Source organism: Panthera pardus, unplaced genomic scaffold, assembly GCF_024362965.1.
Source record: "Panthera pardus isolate Hobbes unplaced genomic scaffold, ASM2436296v1 HiC_scaffold_6, whole genome shotgun sequence".
Taxonomy (NCBI): domain Eukaryota; kingdom Metazoa; phylum Chordata; class Mammalia; order Carnivora; family Felidae; genus Panthera; species Panthera pardus.
Genome location: NW_026526991.1, coordinates 123,572,207 through 123,594,991, shown reverse-complemented (window position 1 = coordinate 123,594,991; position 22,785 = coordinate 123,572,207). Strand labels below are relative to the sequence as shown.

General features: G+C 37.7%; 1 protein-coding gene across 2 annotated transcripts in view; it reads left to right on the top strand.

The window, feature by feature from the left end:
* Positions 1-6,859: 6,859 nt before the first annotated feature.
* Positions 6,860-22,785, top strand: part of MALRD1 (MAM and LDL receptor class A domain containing 1) — a 770,287-nt gene continuing 754,361 nt past the window's right edge. For both annotated transcript variants that reach the window (XM_053896000.1, XM_019460623.2), the window contains exon 1: positions 6,860-7,202. In XM_053896000.1, the coding sequence (XP_053751975.1) occupies positions 7,025-7,202 (178 nt within the window). In that variant the 5' untranslated portion in view covers positions 6,860-7,024. The remainder of the gene's footprint in view (positions 7,203-22,785) is intronic.

Below are 22,785 nucleotides of genomic sequence, written 5' to 3'. Positions count from 1 at the left end.
TTGGGTAATAAACCCCATAGATATTCAGAGTGCTAACACATTCATGAAGTTCCTTGGAATAAAGAAAGATAACTCTTACAGTGAGAGAAAATTCACCTCGTCTTGCATTTTATACCTCTAAGAAAGATACAGGAAACTTGGTTGGCTTATTTGAGTTTCAGATACAAGCTATGTATAAAACAAAACATAAATCTGTGTAGTACCTAATACAAGGCAATGTTCTTGAATTTGTTAAGAGCGCAGTGAAAGAATCTGTGAACATTTAGTCGCCTTGATAAGAGTATGTCCCACTCTGTCAGTGAATCACATTACAGGTTCCTATCATTTGGGAGTAAAGCCAGCGCATAGGTATCTTCCTCTCAAGAAGTAGCTGTTGGGCGCAGATTGAGACTAAATTCCTGAGCAAGCAACAGCAATGACCCTGCAAGTTGAGCCACTTAAAATAAATTGAAGGTGATGTAATTTGAGTGTGCCAAGCAGCAATCCATCATCAGGGAAAGCAGTATATACAAGACAGAGTTGAGTAGGGCCTGAAGTCCCAGATAAGCGCCACAAGCAGATGGCTCACGCTCCCAGGGCGTCTGTTCACAATGCTGTATCCTTCATGGCATTTTTAAAATTTGCACCTTTATTTTTTTTTAATTTCTTTTCAATTTTCTGATTCTTCACTGAATGTCATTGCCAGCGGAGAAAGTCATCTGGGTAACACTAAGTCTTTGAAATATATTGAAATTAGTGTTATGGGACTCGTATTTTATTTCTATGTATTCTTGTTGGGTACAGAATTTAGAATGTATCCATTGCTCAGGGTGTGTTGAAAACAAAGTCCGTCAGTTTTCAATCATTTCAAAATTATTTTATCCCCTATCCTGAATAAACATTCCGGTCACGGCTAACTCTTAAGTTCCATTGTGATTTTTTTCTCATCACTATAAAACCATCATTCCATTATCTTACATTTGTTACAGATGCCACTATCTTATTGGCTTATATCGTTGCTGTTGAAAAGTTACCTGCCAGTCTATGGGGTGCCTGGGTGGCTCAGTTGGTTAAGTGTCTGACTTCAGCTCAGGTCATGATCTTGTAGTCTGTGAGTTCGAGCCCTGCGTCGGGCTCTGTGCTGACAACTCAGAACCTGGAGCCTACTTCGGATTCTGTGTCTCCGTCTCTCTCTGCTCCTTCCCCCTCACCCCCACACTGTCTCTCAGAAATGAGTATTAAAAAATTAAAAAAACAAGTGGCATAAATAGGAAATATACATATAGTATATGTATTCATTGTTTTTATTTTGAACGATTATATCTTTCCAGGTCACTTCTGCAAAATCATACCTGGTCTTTTCTTCCCTGTGCTTATTTTTAAAATTTAATCTTGTGTATATTTAGTACATAATTTTTTTTATATTCATTATCCCATAATGCCAATGTATGAAACATCTGGGTATCTTATTGTGCCTTCGTTCATTTGATTATTTGTGCTAGCTCTGAATCATAAGCAATGTGTTTGTCATTTGCCAGTTAATTTTTCACCATGAGCCCTTATTTGGATGACTATAATTTATGGAAATTCTGACATGCCTTACGAAGGTGCTAGGGATTTTTTTTTCCTAGCAGATTCTTCCTCTGGCTTTATGCAAACATGTCAGTTGTAGTTGCTTATCTTATGCAGATCTCAATTCTTTTATTACCCTTCTCAGTTCCACGTTCATGACTGGGGTTCTAGCTTGCTTTCATCTGCAATACAGCTTCTGTCTTTCCTCACTGTTCTTGCATTTGCTAACATCTCCCAGTGATTATTTTGCATCAATTCTGGAGTTGTTCTGAAAATGTTACTGACGATGGTCATCCAGTAATAAACTGTCTATTGCGTTGGCTTGGTCTCCTCTCATCTCCCTTTCAGGTCTTGGGATTTGCTTTACGTTTTACAGCCTCACGACTCAGTTATACATTTAAAGGCATTTTATATTCCACATCTAACATTTTTATAGTTAGTTGGCTTATATGTTTTTACAGAAAAAGAGTCCATTGTTGTTGCCAAAACTGGAAGTAGCATGTGTCCGTTTTTCATAAATGTTTTAGATCTCCATTCCCAGGTTGTACATTCTTTTAAGTCTGGACACTGTCTTACTCTCTATTGTACCCCTCCTGTCTTCTTGCCCCCATGCCCAGGGTCTAGTATAAATAGGTGCTCAGTCTTAAAAAAAAAAAGATAAACAGTGTATCTACTTGAAAATGAATTTGCTGTGTCACTTTTGAATATTTTGCTACTTGGAAGTCTCACTCAGAAGTTTTTAAATGCCTTGTGAAAATTGTTGGCCATATAATTCAATTAACATTGTATGGTCGTTTTTCTTCTATCTTGGGTCATAGCCAAGCCCCATCATTTAAGACTCATGTGATATTGGGCAAGTGAGTGACACTTTTAAAGCAAAAGTAGGCAGCACAAGAGGGTGTTTGGGACATAATGAGACAATACGTATGAAGCACCTAGCTCAGGGATAGAACATTGGGATCTACAGGGCGTTCATCCCTTCCTCAGAAAAACAGGTAGGGAGAACCTTGCTATTAATATCTATGTATTCCTTGTCCTTTTCAGTGCATGTAGAGAAAAAGTGATAAGGAAATATCAATTGAAAATAATTTTATTTTTTGGCAACAAAATATAAATTTGCCTTATAAAATATTATGCTACTGGATTATTCTGCTTTATTTTGGGCGATTCTAGTTCATTTCTTGTCTAAATGATGAATGCCACTTGAAACAGTATAGGGTAATGTTATTTTTAGTAGGAAGTAACAGTTAATAAAGGAGTTTTCCAGCTGAAACGAGGCAATAAACAGCTATGGCAGCAACAAAATATGTGATTTCTTTCTTCTAAATGGAAAACAGTGAACGTATACAATGTCACAGGGCCTGAATTCAGAATCAGGATATAAAATTGAAATGTTTCTGGGTTTGTATGTCTCTTTACTCTTGTTTCCCTTCCCTCTTCCCCTCTTGTCTTCCTTCTCTTTCTCCTTTATTCCTCTCTCTTTTTCACTCTTTCCCTTCTTTCCTCCCTTCCTCACTTTCTGCCTTCCTCCTCCCTCCTGTCCTTCCTTCTTTCCTTCCTTCTTTCCTCCCATCCTCCTTCTTTTCTTCCCTTCCTCCCTCCCTCCCCCTTACCCTCTTTTTTCCTTCCTTCCTTCCTTCCTTCCTTCCTTCCTTCCTTCTCTCCCTCCTTCCCTCCCTCCCTCCCTCCCTCCCTCCCTCCTTCTCTCTTTCCCCCTTTCCTTCCCTCCTTCCTTCCAGAGGGAACCTGAAATGAGCTCTGACATTTACTTAATTAGTGCAGGGAGGATGGTGGGGCGCTTTGCTAACGTAATACAAAATTGCAATTTCAAAATCTGAAAGGCTTTTTAAAGTAGCACAAGCTTCATAGATCGATTGCTTTTTTACAATGCAACTATTACAGTACCATTGATTATATTCCCTATGCTGTACTTTTGATCCCCATGACTTAATCATTCCATAATTGGAAGCCTGTACCTCCCCGTCCCCTTCGGGAATGGAAAAGCAGCAATAAACACAAGAATATAAATCTTTTATGTACCGGTGTTTTAAAGTTTCACATCTTCATTGCATGTATTTATATGTGCCTAGCACAAGTTAAAATGGTTGTAAAGCTCTCATTAATTCCATTCAATTAGCAATTACTTATGGAACAACTACTATCTGCTGGGAACTGTGCTAGTAACTGGGGATATAACAGTGAAAAAGTCACTGTCCTGCTTTATTTCACAGACTAGCAGAGGCATCACTGAAGTAAACACATAGTGACCATTCCAGAGCTGTAGGTCCTGGGAACAGCAGCCTGTGAGAGAATCCAGGAGTCAAACTTAGCTCGGCCTTGGGGAATCAGCCAAGATTTAGAGAAAGTCCCCAAAGCTGAAAAATAAAGAAAAATTAGTATTAATTTTCTTTCTGGTGAATGGAGTGGGGAAGAGATCTCAGATCAGGAGTCAAGAGATGGCATGTTCAGAAAAATGCCAGTACAGTAATTCAGTAATATTATTTTTCATTTTAGAGAGAGAGAGAGAGGACACAGTGGGGGAGAGGGGCAGAGGGAGAGAGAGAGAATCTTAAGCAGGCTCCATGCTCGGCACAGAGCCCTATGTGGGGCTCTAGCCCATGACCCTGGGATCATGACCTGAGCTGAAAATAAGAGTCAGACGTTCAACCAACTGAGTCACCCAGGTGCCCCCATAATTCAGTAATATAGTGAGTGAGAGCATAACAGAGGGCATAACAATGAACCTAGAAAGACAGGCTATGTTTCTAGGTCATGCTAAGGAATATGGCATTTATACTGATTTCAGAGGAAAATATGTAGGAATATCTTTGTGCTTTAAAATGATGATTCTGACTGAGGGATGGAAAATGAGTGTGGGTAGCAGTGACTTTTGGTTCATGGTGTTGCTGAGATGAGATTTGATAGAGTCTTTAACTGAAATACAGAATGCGGAAGACTTGATGATTGATGGGTGGAGTGGGCAAGAGTGGTCCAGGAACAATGCATAATTCCCTGGTTTGGGACGGAAGAAGGTGCCATTCACTGAAATATAGAAGGTGGGTATTAGCTAGCTGAGTGGGTTGGGGAATGCAGAAGAGCTTACTTTTGCATTCTTATGCCACCTGGCTATGTGGTGTGTGTGTGTGTGTGTGTGTGTGTGTGTGTGTGTGTGTTCGTGCAAGCACGTGCACGTGTGCACTAAGAAAGAAGACTTACGGTATATGGGGCACCTAGGTGGCTCAGTCTGTTGAGCATCTGATTCTTGATTTCTGCTCAGGTCATGATCTCAGGGTGATGAGGTTAAGCCCCACATCGGGCTCGGTGCTGATAGCTTGAAGCCTGCTTGAGATTCAATCTCTCTCTCTCTCTGCCCTCCCCCGCTCACCTGTGCATGCGTGCACTTTCTCTCTCTGTCTCTCCCTCTCTCTCTCTCTCTCTCAAATAAAAAAAGAAAGGGGCAGCTTGGTGGCTCAGGTGGTTAAACATCAGACTTCGGCTCAGGTCATGATCTCACAGTTTATGAGTTCGAGCCCTGTGTTGGGCTCTGTGCTGACAGCTCAGAGCCTGGAGCCTGCTTAGGATTCTGTGTCTCCCTCTCTCTCTGCCCCTCCCCGCTCACGCTCCATCTCTCTGTCTGTCTCTTTCTCTCAAAAAATAAACATTAAAATTTTTTTTAAAAAAGAAAGAAAGCTTACAGTATAGATTTGAGGAACATATCATATCAGCCTTCAGAAATAGATTTGGGACAATACATAGATGATGCTCAGAATCACCATAGTGAAGAAAAAGCCTAGAAAAAAAAAGTATAATCTGAGCAAAGAGAAAGACTGGGATGGAACTATGAGGATAATCAACATTTAAGAGACACACAAAAGAGAGAAGTAGGTTAGGTATGAATTAATATTCATGTATAAAACAGAGGTAAGAAGAAGAAGTATTTCTGAAATTGGAGTAAAGCACAGAACAATGAAATGCCAGATTGAGCATGGGGTGCTCAACGATAGGGCAAAATTATGGATTTTCCTCCTAGAATCTGGAATGCCCACACATTAGACCTTTATATATACAGTGGGTCCTTTTTCTAGAATATGGAGAAAATCTTACTCTCCCAACATTGTTATTCAATGGGTGGATGCATCCCTGCCCTTGATCTGTGGTCCTTTGCACTCCACATTCCCCATTTGCTTCTTACAGTCTCATGGAGTAGCTTTTTTTTTTTTTTTAATTTTTTTTCAACGTTTTTTATTTAGGGACAGAGAGAGACAGAGCATGAACGGGGGAGGGGCAGAGAGAGAGAGGGAGACACAGAATCGGAAACAGGCTCCAGGCTCCGAGCCATCAGCCCAGAGCCTGACGCGGGGCTCGAACTCCCGGACCGCGAGATCGTGACCTGGCTGAAGTCGGACGCTTAACCGACTGCGCCACCCAGGCGCCCCTCATGGAGTAGCTTTGTTTCTCGTGGTTATATTGCAGAAATGACAAAGTGGTTGAGAAAGAGCTTCAATATGCCTTTAAGAAATCAAATGTAAAGGGACATTTTGAATATTCAACTTCATATGATTTCTATGATTATTAAGCTTCATGGAATTTTATTATGAATACATCAGTGTGTCCCAAACTTCAGAATACTGTTCATTGTGAATATGCATTCTGCAATCATGTTTTGGTTGTGCAGCAAATTAAGATGAGCTGACAAGAGGATCAGGGTGCTAGACAACCAAGAATACTGCCCTCGGCCGTCGGAAACTTGCCTTCTAGTTTCTAACCCCAAGTTACTGTATTTCCCCATAAATACCCTTAACTTCTTTGGGCGCCCAAGTTGTGTGATATCTAAAACAATGGCTTCCAATGTCCCTCCCGCTTTTAAAATCCTATGGTTCTCAATTCATCCAAACAAGCAGTACAGGGTTTCTGTCTAATAGCTAAGGATCTGCATTTCATGCTCACAGAGAGATTCTAATAATCAGGCCTGAAATATTTTAATAAGTTTCAGCAACCACAATGATGTTCTAAATTACATGAATGCAATTAAAGAGGCATAGGAATTAATACAGCACATTGCTATGTGACGTATAACTTTATTGTAGCCCCACACCATTTATGTGCCTGCCCTTTGGTTCTTAAAATTTTCTTTCAGGAGATAGCATGGTCATAAAGGCTGACATTGTTTACATAGGACATACACAGGGCAATAAATATCCATGTTTAGCTAGATACAGAAATGGTGCAATTGCTCAGGTTAAATATTTTCTAAAGACACTCCTCTGAAAGAGTAAGTGAACTGCTTTGGGAGTCACTTGTGAGAGTTGCAGGCATTTACCAATAGTTACCCGCTCGCTCGTAAGAGTAAGAGGCAAATCTGGAAAAGAAAGAGTAGGGAAAAGAGAAACGATGTTTCTGATTATGGATTCATCCATTACAACTGCCTGATCTCCCAGAGACCTATCAAGTGCTGCTCTTCTGCTTGGCCGAAATGGTAGCATTCCCAAGGAATGAAGCTTTTTGTTTCCTTTGGATTTCTTGTGTTTTCGTCTCTCCGTGGGTTCAGCAAGGAACCGAAGCCTTTCAGTGTAGCAATGGGTTGTCCTTGCCTCCTGACAACGTGTGTGACTTTACAGATCAGTGTGGGGACAGGAGCGATGAACAGCAGTGTAAGTGTCATTCTTCTCCTTTCTCCGGTTTCAGTTCCACCTTCAAACCAGGGGCTGATGGGCAGTCCAGGGAGATTCGGCTAGATACCTGGCCCGTATGGACTTCACGGACACGCCTGTAGTGTCAATCAGAAACTAAAATATACTTTTTAATAAAGAGATGGGTTCATACATCAAAATGACTCTACTTAAACAATATACAATTGCTAAGAGTCTAGCTGGAGGGAATGTATTTTAAACCAGTTTTTACGGATTATATAAAAAGTGATAAGCGGTAATATCACTTTTAATGTATTAGGGAAGCAAAATTCAAAAGAAGCTCATTGCTGAAGCTTAAAAATGCTGTGATGGAAATGATGAGCTTAAACTTAGATTCAATATGGAAATGTTCAAAATGAATTTTAGGTTGGATGAGTAGATTTTATTTTTGCTCATAGGACACTAGCTCCAAGTGAGTTGGTACGGATTTGCACACACAGCACAACTCTGGCCTGTATCCTTTGATTCTGGGGCACAGGAAACAGCACCAGCTTGCGAGTGCAGGACCTGGATTTGGATCCCGCATAAACCATGTGCTAATTGTGTGATCTTGTACCTCCTTCTCATTACAAATGGTTGTAAAGGAAGATACATTGACTCTCAGCAGTGGGAAGATGCTCCATTGCTTACTGGTCTAGTATGAAAAAGGAGCCTGTTCACCAAGGAAAGACATGGGCAAAGATGTGTATGTTTCTCTGGTTTCCCTTGTAATGTGACATCTTGAAGGAATATTGCATGTCATCAGTGGAACTCGTGCTTTTCTTACAATACGATCACCCTTTGTAAACCACATTTTCATCAAGTTAAATTGGTTCACTGTGGTTCAGAGTAACTATTGAGTCAATTACCTGGAGGCACTAATTCTAGTATTTTAGAGCACCTTGTGCTTTTCTTTTTTTTTTTTTTTTCCCCCGGATGCTATGTGAATCCATGTTTATAGAATTGTTCATTTTCTTCTGCTAAAACAAGTTTCTATATATTCAGTTTTGCTATTGTTGTCCTCCAGTTACATATTCAGTTGTTATGATCTTAGAACAAGAACAGTGAATAGTGAAAAATTTCTTCTCTGCAGAAGAAAACGAGCTATTGATCTGTCTCCCATAGTTTGGGACACCGATGGTGCTGTTAGTGACTGTTAAATACAAAATGCAGCCGAAGACAGGGATTCATCTATATGTGTCCAATTTACCCAGAGAGGCTGAATGTGGGTGTACTGTCCGTCTCTGACCTGCCTAGGAAAGCCCTCACTGCTCTTTGGTGAGCAGCAAAGAGGAACCACTTGGCTGGTTTGACAAGTGCAAAGTCCCTTCCGCTATTAATCTCTACGCAGCTTCCCTTAGCACGCTTGCTGTGATAACATGCACGGGCCTACTTCAGGAAAGGTTAATGTGAAAGAAGGAGGAAGCAGCTGAGTGCGAAAGGTCTTGACTGCATGAAAAATTCTAATAACTCATGGCTGTGGAGGAAAATGAAGGAACAGATCTGTCGAATAAACAGATTTCGTTTTCAGCATTACATTAGGAGATCACCTTTTGGCGTTTCGCTTTTCATTTTCATTTCTGAGAAGTTTCCACTTTGGTATTTTATTTCAAATGTGGACCATAACCTGTAGATAAAATCAAGAATCGCTTTGAAGTGTGAGTTTCTTTTGTACACCACAGTAGGGGGGAAATACTGTGAAGGAATAATGATGGCCAATTTTTCCCCTAAAATTTTGTGATGCGAAACTTATGGATGAGATTTTTTTTTTAAAGCTAACTTTATAATGATGGTAAAATAGCTACTTTTTGAAAAAAAAAATCAGTCTGTGCCCCTTTTTAGCATCCAAATGGTGTGACCTTTAAAGAAATAGATTACTATGTTGACTTTCCTTAATGAAATTGGCATAGTTGAATTTCAGATGCAACTGATCCTATTAATAGGTTTTTGAGAATTTTCTTATTTTACATGATGGGTCTCTTTTTTCAGAGTACTTGAACCTGTTGGTTTGACTCACAATTATTTTTTTAAGATATGAGGTTTATTTAGAAAGACTGAATCTTCACAATGAAATAAATTCTATTTATATCAAGCACTTAATATATAGTGATCAAGAAAAATAATTTTTAGGTATAACAACTGTTTGGCTCTAATGTTGACAAGAGTTCTTCTTCATTATAATTTATTGACATCCTGAGTCAAGGAAATAAATGCTGTAGTACTGGGTATCTTGTTTCATTTTTAAAAATTTTTAAAAATTTATTTATTTGTTTTGAAAGAGAGAGAAAGAGAGAAAGGGAGAGTCTCAGGGAGGGGCAGAGAGAGAGAGAAAGAGAGAGAGAGAGGGGGAGGGAGTCTCAAGCAGGCTCTGCACCATCAGCACAGAGCCCAACGTGGGGCTCGAACTCACAAACAAAACCATGCAATCATGACCTGAACCAAAAGCGAGAGTCAGACGTTCAACTGGATGAGCCACGCAGGTGGCCCCTGGGTATTTTGTTTTAAAATCATGTTCCAAGCATTGCATTGTCTGCTTCCTTGCTGACCCCCATTGCCCATTTTCCCTCATTCTCTTTGATTTGTATGTTTATTTTAATATCAGAATCATATCAAGTATAGAGAGAGTCTAGCTTCTCTCCTAGCAATTTCTCAAAATTATTTGAGTACAAAGGCTTTACTCTTGTATTTTTACTTGGAGATAAAGATAGTAGTCTTGCTTATATTGCTACCATTCAGATCCAAGTCAACCAGAAGATTATAAACTGTTGATACAATGTGGAGATATATCCCATGCAACGGATCCTCACCACTGAAGTGTTGTCAGAAAATATTCTTAGATAATTACTTTTGCATACCAGAAGTTCGTACTAAAATTCACTGTTATATATTCACTTGCAGAGGTAAATTGACTGTGACTCAAAAGAAAAACATATATATTCCGTTAATCTGGCATTTTTTTCTCCTACCTACATGTCATACTTAAGAACTTCCCATTTGGTCTAGTATTTTTTATAGGGAATTGGTGTCTATTTTTAGACTTTGATTGGATGGGATACATCACAAGGTTTTGAGGTTTTACTTTATTTCTTTTGCACACTTTTTCAATTTAGAAACAAGAGTTTTTTTCAAAAGGTACTGACTTTTTATAAATCTAATTTTTTATGTGAAATAGGTAAAGATTACCTTAGAGGTGCGTTCTCAAAATCCGAGAGGTGACAGGGTTTAATCAGACGATGTTAAGTATAAACATTGCTTCCTCAATAGGGTGACATGTCAACTACCTGAAAAAGGAATTGGTTCATTGAAATACTTGAAGTTAAAGCATTAATAGAGTGAAATGTGAGATTTCACCTACAACGTTTAAGTTACTACTGCATTGTATGCAAAATGTTTGATGCATATTTTCCTGAAACAACTAAAAATCCTAAGCAAAATGTCTTAGTTTGAGCTTCTATAACAAATACCATAACCTGGGTGACCTGAACAAAAAGAACATTTAATTCTTAGAGTCTAGAGGCTGAGAAGTCTAAGATCAAAGGCTGGCAGGTTTCATGTCCGATGAAGGCGCTTCTCCTGGTTTGCTGAGAGCTGTTTTTCAGTGTCCTCACCTGGGGGGGCGGGGGGGGTGGTGGTGGTGGAGAACTCTTCCTTTTCTGTAAAGGCACTAATCCCATTATGAAGACTCCATAGTTGTGACCCAATCATCTCCTAAAGGCTCCACCTCCGAATACCATAACACTGGGGATTAGGGATTCAACATATGAATTTTGTACTTTGTTTATTTTGAGAGAGAGAAAGAGAGAATGTGAGCAGGGGTGGGGAGGCAGAGAGAGGGGACAGAATTCCAAGCAGGTTCTGTGCTTTGAGCACAGAGCCCTATGTGGGGCTCGATCTCAGGAATAGCGAGGTCATGACCTGAACTGAAATCAGGTCAGATGCTTGACCGACTGAGTCACCCAGGTGCCCCTCAACCTATGAATTTTGAAGGGATACAAATATTCAGTCCATAGCACAGCAAAATTATATATGTGAGAAATCTAATAATAAATCTATAGAGCCTAGCTGAAGAAAATTATAAAAAATTACTGATGTATGGAAGACTCATGATAAGATTGTTTTCTTAATACGGTGTTTCAACAGTGTAAATAGATACATTTTAACGTTCATGAAATCAATCTAGTTAAATTCTAATACAGAGTATAACCAGGGTAAATTTTGGAATCTGATCAAAGGGACTTGGCAAGGTCATCCAGAAAAATGAGTGAGAATAGCTAGAAAGGGGGAGAAGAATTTGATTAACAACAGGGAATAACTTTTATTAGTAGGTTTGCAATAGGTATCATGTAAACTACCCCAACATTGTGGCAGTTCATGTTTAGAAAAGAATCTGATCACTAGAAATATTCAGCTTTCCTATATATAAGAAACATTAAGAAATATATCTATAATGTATTAAAAAATAATGGTGGCATTCCAAGTCAGTTTATAGTACTTCTTATAAGCCAAGCACTGTTAAGAAATTTCCATAGAGTATTTCATTTAATCTGCACCAAACACCAAGATAGTAGGAACTATTATAGGTCCCAACTTATAGCTTTATAAAATAAGGCTCAGGTAAAGTAAACTAAAATGCCAAAGGACACAGAGTTATTCAGTGGAAGGACTGACATTCACAGCCAATTGTCTGATTCTAGAATGCTTAACTCTAACCACCATACAACACTGACTGTGTTTTTATATGCAACAAATGAATATGAGGCAATTTCATGGAATAAATTTCTTATTTACTCCACATATCAAGACTTCCAAAAGGTAAAGTGTTAAATGTGAAAAGTAAAGCCATAGTCTTTATTGTTCTTGATGGTAAGTTTTGAAGTCAGGAGTTTCTCTTTTGCTTTGAGGTATAATAAACCCTCAAAATATATTTGTTGAATATTGACATTGTATAAATATTCAGATGAGGAAGGGCCTTTTTATGCTTTACATGTAAAGAAGAAAGTACAAAAATCAGTAAATCAGAATATATAAAATGTAAAATAACAATTTCAGTGTATCAAAAGCATTGTAAATAAAATGAAAGAAGAACAATGTTTTCAATGTATTTGACAAATAGTTCTCTTCCAGGTAAATATGTCAAATGAAAGATGCATTCTCTGATAGAAATATGGGTAAAAGTCCTGAAAAGGCAACTTGTAAAACTTACAGAAAGGGAAACAACCACCTATGATCAACTTCACTGTCAATCATATGTCACAGTCGAAAACCAAAAGCTCCCAATATTTTAAAAATTAATTAAACATAAATTACAAAAAGGAATGTCCATGTTTGTGAAGGGTATGAGAACATGAGAATTTTTATATACTGTCGGCAGGAGTAGTACAAACTCTTACATTTTTGATAGTGTCTTTGAAATATGAATAAGATGTTTAAAGTGTTCATACCCTTTGACTAGTAATTTCACATATAGGAATTCATTCCAAGAAAGCATTTAGAAAGAGTTCATGTCAAAGGTGTCATCACAGCATTATTTAAGATGGTGGGTGGGGCACCCGGATGGCTCAGTGGTTGAGCATTTGACTTCGGCTGAAGTCACGATCTCATGGTTTGTGGGTTGGAACCCCATGTTGGGCTTTGTGCTGACAGTGAGGATCATGCTTCAAATTCTCTGGGTTCTCTTGCTCTCTGCCCCTCCTCCGTTTGAGAGCGTGTGCGCTCTCTCTCCCTCTCTCTCTCAAAGATAAACATACATCTAAAAAAATGCTGGAAATTGCAAATAATGTAATTTCATAATATTAGGTTAATGCTTAAAGAAGTTTGGATACATCTATACTTTGGACATCTGCGTGCCATCTATCATTTTCAATACTACTTAAAAATGGGGAAAAGCTCATGATATATTGTCAAAGGAAAAATTACCATTACTGATCAATACATACACTTAAAAATATAGTATGGCATTGCCTATAAAATATTAGATAGGATAGGCGCACCTGGTGGGACAGTCAGTTTAACATTTGATTCTTTTCATTTATTTATTTATTTTTATTTTATTTATTATTTTTTGTTTTTAATATATTAAATTTATTGTCATATTGGTTTCCATACAACACCCAGTGCTCATCCCAAAAGATGCCCTCTTCAATGCCCATTATATCCCCTCCCCTCCCTCCCACCCCCCATCAGCCCTCAGTTCTCAGTTTTTAACAGTCTCTTATGCTTTGGCTCTCTCCCACTCTATCCTATTTTTTTTTTTTTCCTTCCCCTCCCCCATGGGTTTCTGTTAAGTTTCTCAGGATCCACATAAGAGTGAAACCATATGGTATCAGTCTTTCTCTGTATGGCTTATTTCACTTAGCATCACACTCTCCAGTTCCATCCACATTGCTACAAAAGGCCAGATTTCATTCTTTCCCATTGCCACGTAGTATTCCATTGTGTATATAAACCACAATTTTTTTTATCCATTCATCAGTTGATGGACATTTAGGCTTTTTCCACAATTTGGCTATTGTTGAGAGTGCTGCTATAAACATTGTGGTACAAGTGCCCCTATGCATCAGTACTCCTGTATCCCTTGGGTAAATTCCTAGCAGTGCTATTGCTGGGTCATAGGGTAGGTCTATTTTTGATTTTTTGAGGAACCTCCACACTGCTTTCCAGAGCGGCTGCACCAATTTGCATTCCCACCAACAGTGCAAGAGGGTTCCCGTTTCTCCACATCCTCTCCAGCATCTGTAGTCTCCTGATTTGTTCATTTTGGCCACTCTGACTGGCGTGAGGTGATATCTGAGTGTGGTTTTGATTTGTATTTCCCTGATGAGGAGCGACATTGAGCATCTTTTCATGTGCCTGTTGTCCATCCGATGTCTTCTTTAGAGAAGTGTCTAATGATGTTTTCTGCCCATTTCTTCACTGGATTATTTGTTTTTTGGGTGTGGAGTTTGGTGAGCTCTTTATAGATTTTGGATACTAGCCCTTTGTCTGATACGTCATTTGCAAATATCTTTTCCCATTCCGTCGGTTGCCTTTTAGTTTTGTTGGTTGTTTCCTTTGCCGTGCAGAAGCTTTTTATCTTCATGAGGTCCCAATAGTTCATTTTTGCTTTTAATTCCCTTGCCTTTGGGGATGTGTCAAGTAAGAAATTTCTGTGGCTGAGGTCAGAGAGGTCTTTTCCTGCTTTCTCCTCTAGGGTTTTGATGGTTTCCTGTCTCACATTCAGGTCCTTTATCCATTTTGAGTTTATTTTTGTGAATGGTGTAAGAAAGTGGTCTAGTTTCAACCTTCTGCATGTTGCTGTCCAGTTCTCCCAGCACCATTTGTTAAAGAGACTGTCTTTTTTCCATTGGATGTTCTTTCCTGCTTTGTCAAAGATTAGTTGGCCATACTTTTGTGGGTCCAATTCTGGAGTCTCTATTCTATTCCATTGGTCTATGTGTCTGTTTTTGTGCCAATACCATGCTGTCTTGATGATGACAGCTTTGTAGTAGAGGCTAAAGTCTGGGATTGTGATGCCTCCTGCTTTGGTCTTCTTCTTCAAAATTGCTTTGGCTATTCGGGGCCTTTTGTGGTTCCATATGAATTTTAGGATTGCTTGTTCTAGCTTCGAGAAGAATGCTGGTGCAATTTTGATTGGGATTGCATTGAATGTGTAGATAGCTTTGGGTAGTATTGACATTTTGACAATATTTATTCTTCCAACCCATGAGCACGGAATGTTTTTCCATTTCTTTATATCTTCTTCAATTACCTTCATAAGCTTTCTATAGTTTTCAGCATACAGATCTTTTACATCTTTGGTTAGATTTATTCCTAGGTATTTTATGCTTCTTGGTGCAATTGTGAATGGGATCAGTTTCTTTATTTGTCTTTCTGTTGCTTCATTATTAGTGTATAAGAATGCAACTGATTTCTGTACATTGATTTTGTATCCTGCGACTTTGCTGAATTCATGTATCAGTTCTAGCAGCCTTTTGGTGGAGTCTATCGGATTTTCCATGTATAATATCATGTCATCTGCAAAAAGTGAAAGCTTGACTCCATCTTTTCCCATTTTGATGCCATTGATTTCCTTTTGTTGTCTGATTGTTGATGCCAGGATTTCCAACACTGTGTTAAACAACAGCGGTGAGAGTGGACATCCCTGTCGTATTCCTGATCTCAATGGGAAAGCTCTCAGTTTTTCCCCATTGAGGATGATATTTGCTGTGTGCTTTTCATAAATGGCTTTTATGATGTTTAGTTATGTTCCTTCTATCCCGACTTTCTCAAGGGTTTTTATTAAGAAAGGATGCTGAATTTTGTCAAATAGCATTTGATTCTTGATTTCAGTTCAGGTTATGATCTCACAGTTTGTGAGACTGAGCCCCCAGTACAGTTCTGCACAGACAGTGTGGAACCTGCTTGGGATTCTCTCTCTCCCTCGTCTCTGCCGTAACTCTGCTCTCACTATCTCTCTCTCTCTCTCTAAAATAAATAAGTAAACTTTAAAAAGCACTAGACAGAATAATGGCTATGTGTTGGACTTATTAGTGACTTTTTTTGTGCATATTTATATGTCAACTTTTCTAAAATGGCATATATTGTTTTTAAAATGAAAATAAAATGGCATTTTACAAATAATAAATAGCTTTCTGTTAGCTGCTCTATTGTGCTTATTATAGAAGTGAAGCAAAGTCATATTAGACATGTAGGTGACATGATGCTGACCAGAATTCCTTTAGTCTCTTTCTCCTATCTCTTTTTTCCCTCAAAACTCAACTGTGACTTATGATTGCCAGTGAAGTTGATCACTTCATCATGTGTGGTTGTTTCCCTTTCTGAAAGTTTTGTGAGTTGCCTTTTCAACTTTTACCCATATTTCCATGAGAGACCACATCTTTCATTTGATATATTTACCTGAAAGAGAACTATTTGTCAAACACATTGAAAGCATTGTTCCTCTTTCATTTTATTTGTAACACTTTGATATACTGAAACTGTTATTTTATATATTCCAATTTACTGCTTTTTCAATTTTTCTTCTGCCTGGGCATCACAGGCATAACTGTGGAATTCACCAAAATACACAGTCACAGCATCGGGCTCCACTGGGGAGCAAATAGTGAGACTATGAAGAATTATCTTCATATTCCAAAAGTTGGAATTTGTGTCTGAATTTTTAGGTAAGCCCAGAGAAATACTCATTTTGGGTGTGGGGTTAAGATACAATATTCTGATTTGGTTTCAGATGGGAACAGGTCCTCATTCTAGAATTCTAGTCCTTAAGATGACCCAAGAGGGTTGTAGGTTTTAGATTCATAAGACCTTTACGAAAGCACCCCAAATCTTCGAAGGCTCCAGTCTTTGCCGACATGGGTGTGAGCCTTCCAGAGGTGCCAACAGTTTCATTAATATTTTGAAGGAGGTCATGGAAAAGCAAAATATTAACTTCATAAGGACAGGAAATTTGCCTCGCTCACCCCATTTCCTAGAAGACTGATTGGCACATAGAGTCCATAAATATTAGACTGGCTAATTACTGGTTTGCTAACTGGTTGGATTTATCTGCTGCACTGTTTTCTTTCATCGTGGAATTGGATGAAACTACTCGGTCTCAGAATGCAGTCCCTGCTTGTTCTGCAAACCCAAGTGTGCAAATTGATTTTGTCCAAGAAAGACATTTGGTTTATGAGTTCCCTTAAATATTTTCTTTGTTTTTTTTTAAACGTTTATTCATTTTTGAAAGATGGAGAGAGACAGAGCATGAGTGGGGGAGGTGCAGAGTGAGAGAGGGAGACACAGAATCAGCAGCAAGCTCTGGGCTCTGAGCTGTCAACACAGAGCCTGACAGAAGACTCGAACTCATGAACTGTGAGATCATGACCTGAGCTGAAGTCGGACACCCAACCAACTGAGCCACCCAGGTGTCCCAGTTCCCTGAAAAATGTTCAAAGACACCTGGTGACACCAAATAGAAGACTGTTTTTTCCACAAGCAAAATAGCTTCTGAAGCCAAAATATATACATAGTCAGAACTCCTGCAATTCTTGTCATCCTACGTACCTTCTCTGTCAAAAAACACCATTTCTACACGTGCATGTTGGCACTAAAGGCTTGGCTAGGAATCCTGAGAAAAGCTTTGCATTCTGTTTTTAAAGTTACCAAATTTATGAAGGCAATAACCTTGAATCACAACTTTTTAAATAAGTTTCCATAAAAGATGGAAATAAAATATAATGTTCTTTACTACCCAGAAATAATTTTGACTTTCAAGTGAATGCATAACTCTTGAAATGCTTGGTTGGATTTGGAAGAAAAATTTTGCTTATTTTGAAAGAAATTGAAAACCTATTTAGGGAAGGAAAAAAACATGACAGGAGTTTATTTGTTCCCAAATTAGTTTATGTCATGCAAAGTTCCTTCACGCAAGATGATATAACTTCCTATTAGAGTCCCTGTATTCACCATTATAGATACTACTGAAAAGCCATAAGACGCTTTGGCTAAGCTACTACTCTGGAATAGAAAATTATATGTAAACAGCTATGCGACATTTATAATACTCTAGTGAATACTGCTGTAGCCCGGAGTTAATGCCATGCCCTGTCAATATTTCTACAGAAATCACCAGGCACTCACAAACATTCCTTTGAACTTCTTTGAAGTTTACTAATCCTGAAACAATGTTAAAGTTTAAACATGGTTTGGGTATCCTTTTCTCATTGTCTTGATACTGTCAATGACTCAATTCTTATCAAAGACAGTCTCAATGACTTGAGAATAAAGGTGATTATATGACAAGAAGCTAACCAAAATAATATTGGATAATTCTGGTGTGAGCTCTGAAAGTGCTAATTCCATTTGCCATCGTGTACCTTTGTGAGTTAGGATTTTTCCTGTGTCTGTCTCAATGAAAATATTAAAATTAATTCAGTGTGAAAGATAAATATTTCCTTATAAAGATTAATTAATATTTTCAATTTATGAGGCCAAATAAGAGCAAACTCACTGAAATTTACTTTTCAGAATAATTAAATTTTACTTTTATTTAATTCGAAGATCTTAGATTCCTCTCATCCCTTGTAGGAACTGGCCATTGATTTTTATGTTAAATGAGAGTGAGGGAGATAATTTTTGTGGACAATGTTTTAATATGTTATCTACATGAAGGAAATAATTCTCTAAATAGTAAAATAAGTGGCATGTAAAATTTTTTGGCTATGTAATCCAGAGCTTTGCTCAAACGGGGAAGGAGTTAAAGACACTTAACAAACTTGGAATAGAAGGAAATTACCTCAACACAAAGTTTATATATGAGAAACCCACAGCTAACATCATACTCAATGTTGAAAGACTGAAAGCATTTCCTCTAAGATCTGGAACAAAGCGAAGATGCCATCTTTCATCTCTTCTATCAGTGTACTACTGAAAGTCCCAGTCAGAGTATTTAGACAAGAAAAGTATTCAAATTGGAAATGAACAAGTAAAATCATCTCTTCACAGAAAATGTGATCTTAATGTAGATAACTCAAAGGTTATTTTAAACAAACCTGTTAGAACAAATAAACAAATTTAGCAAAATTGCAAGACACAAAATCAATACACAAAAACCAGTTGTGTTTCTATATACTAACAATGACCAATCTGAAAAAGAGATTAAGAAAACAATTCCATTTACAGTAGCATCAAATGGAATAAAATACTTAGGAACCACCTCAACAGATGAAAAAAAAAGCACTTGGCAAAATTCAACATCCATTTATGATAAAAACTCTTAACCAAATGGTTATAGCGGGATTGTATGTCAACATAGTAAAGGCTGTATGTGATGAACCCATACTAACATCATACTCAATGGGGAAAAACTGAAAACTTTTCTTCTAAAAGCAGGAAAGCTTTTCCTCTAAGACAAAGATGCCCACTCTTGCCACTTTTATTCAGAATAGTGCTCGAAGTGCTAGCCATAGCAATTAGGCAAGAAAAAGAAATACAAGGCATCCAAGAACTAAGATTGTTACTCTTTGCAGATGACATGATGCTGCATATAGAAAATCATAAAGACTCCACCAAAGGAACTATTATACCTACTAAATGAATTCAGTAAAATTGTAGGGTACAAAATTAATATACAGAAATTAGTTTCTACAAACTAATAGCAGACTATCAGAAAGAGAAATTAAGAAAACAATGCAATTTACAATTGCATCAAAAAGAATAAAATACTTAGATAAATAACTTTACCCAAGATGTTGGAAGACCTTCTCTGAAAACCACAAGACATTGATGAAGAAATTGAAGGTGACACAAATAAGTAGAATGATATATTATACTCATGGATTAGAAGAATTAACATTGTTAAAATGTCCATACTACCTAAAACAATTTACAGATTCAATGCAATCCTTATCAGAATATCAATGGCAGTTTTTTTTACAGGACTAGAACAAATAATCCTAAAATTTGTGGGGAGCCATAGAAAAACCCAAATAGCCAAAGCAGTCTTAAGAAAGAAGAACATAGCTGGAGGTATCATGCTCCCAGATTTTGAACTATACTACACTCCTATTACAATCAAAACACAATGGTACTCATGCACACACACACACACAAATCAGACACATAAATCATTGGAACAGAATAGAGCACCCAGAAATAAATGTACACTTATATGGTCACTTAATGTATATAAAAAAAGACAAGTATATACAATGAAGAAAAGATATCTTCAATAGATGGTGTTGGGAAAATTGGGTTGCAGCATACAAAATAATGGAAATGGACCACTCTCTTACACCATATAAGCAAATGAACTAAAAATGGATTAAACGTTTAAATGTAAGACCCATAACCATAAAACTCCCGGAAGAAAACATAGGCAGTAAGATCTTAGACATGTCTTATAAATATTTTTTTTGATCTGTCTCCTCCGGCAAGGACAACAAAAACAAAAATAAACAAATGGGTTGACATCAAACTAAAAAACTTTTGCACAGTGAAGGAAGCCATCAACATAATGAAAGGACAACCTCTGAATGGGGGAAGGTATTCTCAAATGATATATCTGATATGGAGTTAACATTCAAAATATATGAAGAATTCATACAACACAATATCAAGAAACAAAAACATTTCAGTTAAGAAATGGGCAGAGGTGCCTGGGTGGCTCAGTCCGTTAAGTGTCCAACTTTGCCTCAGGTCATGATCCCACGGTTCGCAGGTTTGAGCCCCATGTTGGCCTCTGCTGACAGCTCGGAGCCTGGAGCCTGCTTCAGATTCTGTGTCTTCTTCTCTCTCTCTGCCCTTCCCCTGCCCACGCTCTGTCTCTCTCTCTCAAAAATGAAATAAACATTAAACATTTTTTTTAAAAGAAATGGGCAGAGGTTCTGAACTGACATTTTTCCAAACAAGACATAGATTTGGCCAACAGGTGCATGAAAAGAAGCTCAACATCACTAATTGTCAGGGAAATGCTAATCAAAACAAGGAGACACTGTCTCACACCTGTCAGAATGACCATTATCAAAAGACAATAAGTAACAAATGTTGGTGAGGATGTGTAGAAAAGGGAATCCTTCTGCACTGTTGGTGAGAATGTCAATTGGTATGGTCACTGTGGAAAACAGTGTGGAAGTTCCTCAAAAAGCTAAAAATAGAACTATCATGCGATCCCAAAACTCCATTTCTAGGTAGTTATCTGAAGAAGGTGAAAACACTAATTTGAAAATATATATGCACTGCTGTGTTCATCATAGCATAATTTAAAATAGCCAAGATATGGAAGCCACTTGTAGCAAGCAATAGATGAATGGATAAAAAGATGTGGTATATAATGAAATATTACTTAGCCATAAAAAAGAATGAAATCTTGCCATTTGTGATGACATGGATAAACCTAAAGGGTATTATGCTAAGTGACATAAGCTAGGCAGAGAAAGACAAATGCCATATGATTTTACTTGTATGTGGAGTCTAAAGGGCAAAACAAGTGAATAAACAGAATAGAAGAGAAACAGACTCATAGATATAGACAACAAACGGATGGTTGCCAGAGGGGAGAGGGACGAGGAGATAGAGGAAAATATGTGAAGGGGATTAAAAGGTACAGTCTTCCAGTTATAAAATAAAGAAGACATGGGGATGTAATGTATAGCATAGAGAATATGTAAGACAATAATGTAAAAATTTTGTACAGTGACAGATGGCAACTAGACTTTTGTGGTGATCATTTTGCAAGGTGTATACATATTGAATCACTATGTTGTACACCTGAAACTCATATAATATTGTATGTAAATGATACTTCAACAAAAATACATTTCTTCTTCCTCTACAAAATAAAACATAACCAAGGAGGCAAAAGACATGTGCATAGAAAACTAAAAATTATTGCTAAAAGAAATTAAAGAAGAAACAAATAAATGGAAAGACATCTCATGTTCACAGATTGGAAGAATCAATATTTTTTTAGATGTCAGTATCATCCAAAGTGATGTACAGATTCGGTGTAATTCCTATCAAAATCCAGAGAATATTTTTTGTGGAAATAGTAAAATCCATTCTCGAATGCATATGGAATCTCAGGGGACCCCAAATGACCAAAACGATTTTGAAAAAAAAAAAAACAAGCTATGGCCTTTATACTTCCTGATGTCAAAACTTGTTACAAAGCTACAGTAGTTATAAGAGTGTAGTGTTGGCATAAAGACAGACACATAAGCCAATGGAATAGAATAGTGAGCCCATAAATAAGCTTTCATATGTGCTCAAATGATTTTTGACAAGGGAGCCAAGACCATTCAGTAGAGAAAGAACAGCCGTTTGAATAAATAGTGTTGTAAAAACTGTATATCTCCATGCAAAAAAAAAAAAAAAAAATTAAAGTTGGGTCCCTACCTTACACTGTATACAAAATTGACTCAAAATGGGTTGAAAACCTAAATGTAAGAACTGTAAGTATAAAACTCTTAGAAGAAATCATGGGAAAAGCTTCACAATATTGGATTTGGCAATGATTTCTTGGATATGACGCCAAAATCATAGGTACCAAAAAAAAAAAAACAACCAACTGGATAAATTAGAGTTCATCAAAATGAAAAACTTTTGTGTATCCAAGGACACCAGCAGAATGACAGGCAATCCATGGAATCAGAAAAAAAATATTTGCAAGTCATATATCTGATATGAAGTTGATATGCAGAATACATAAAGAACTCTCACAACAACTACAAACAACCTGATTTAATTTTTTAATGTTTATTTATTCTTGAGAGAGACAGAGTGCGAGGAGGGGAGGGGCAGAGAGAGAGGGAGACACAGAATCTGAAGCAGGCTCCAGGCTCTGAGCTGTCAGCACAGACCCCAACTCAGGGCTCACACCCACGAACTGTGAGATCATGACCTGAGCTGTAGTCAGACACTTAACCGACTGAGCCATCCAGGTACCCCCAAACAACCTCATTTAAAAATGAACACAGATTTGAACAGATATTTCTCCAAAGACAATATACAAATGTGAGTGAGCACATGAAAAGTTCAATATCACTGGTCACTAGGGAAAAGCAAATCAAAGTAAAAATGAGATTATCAG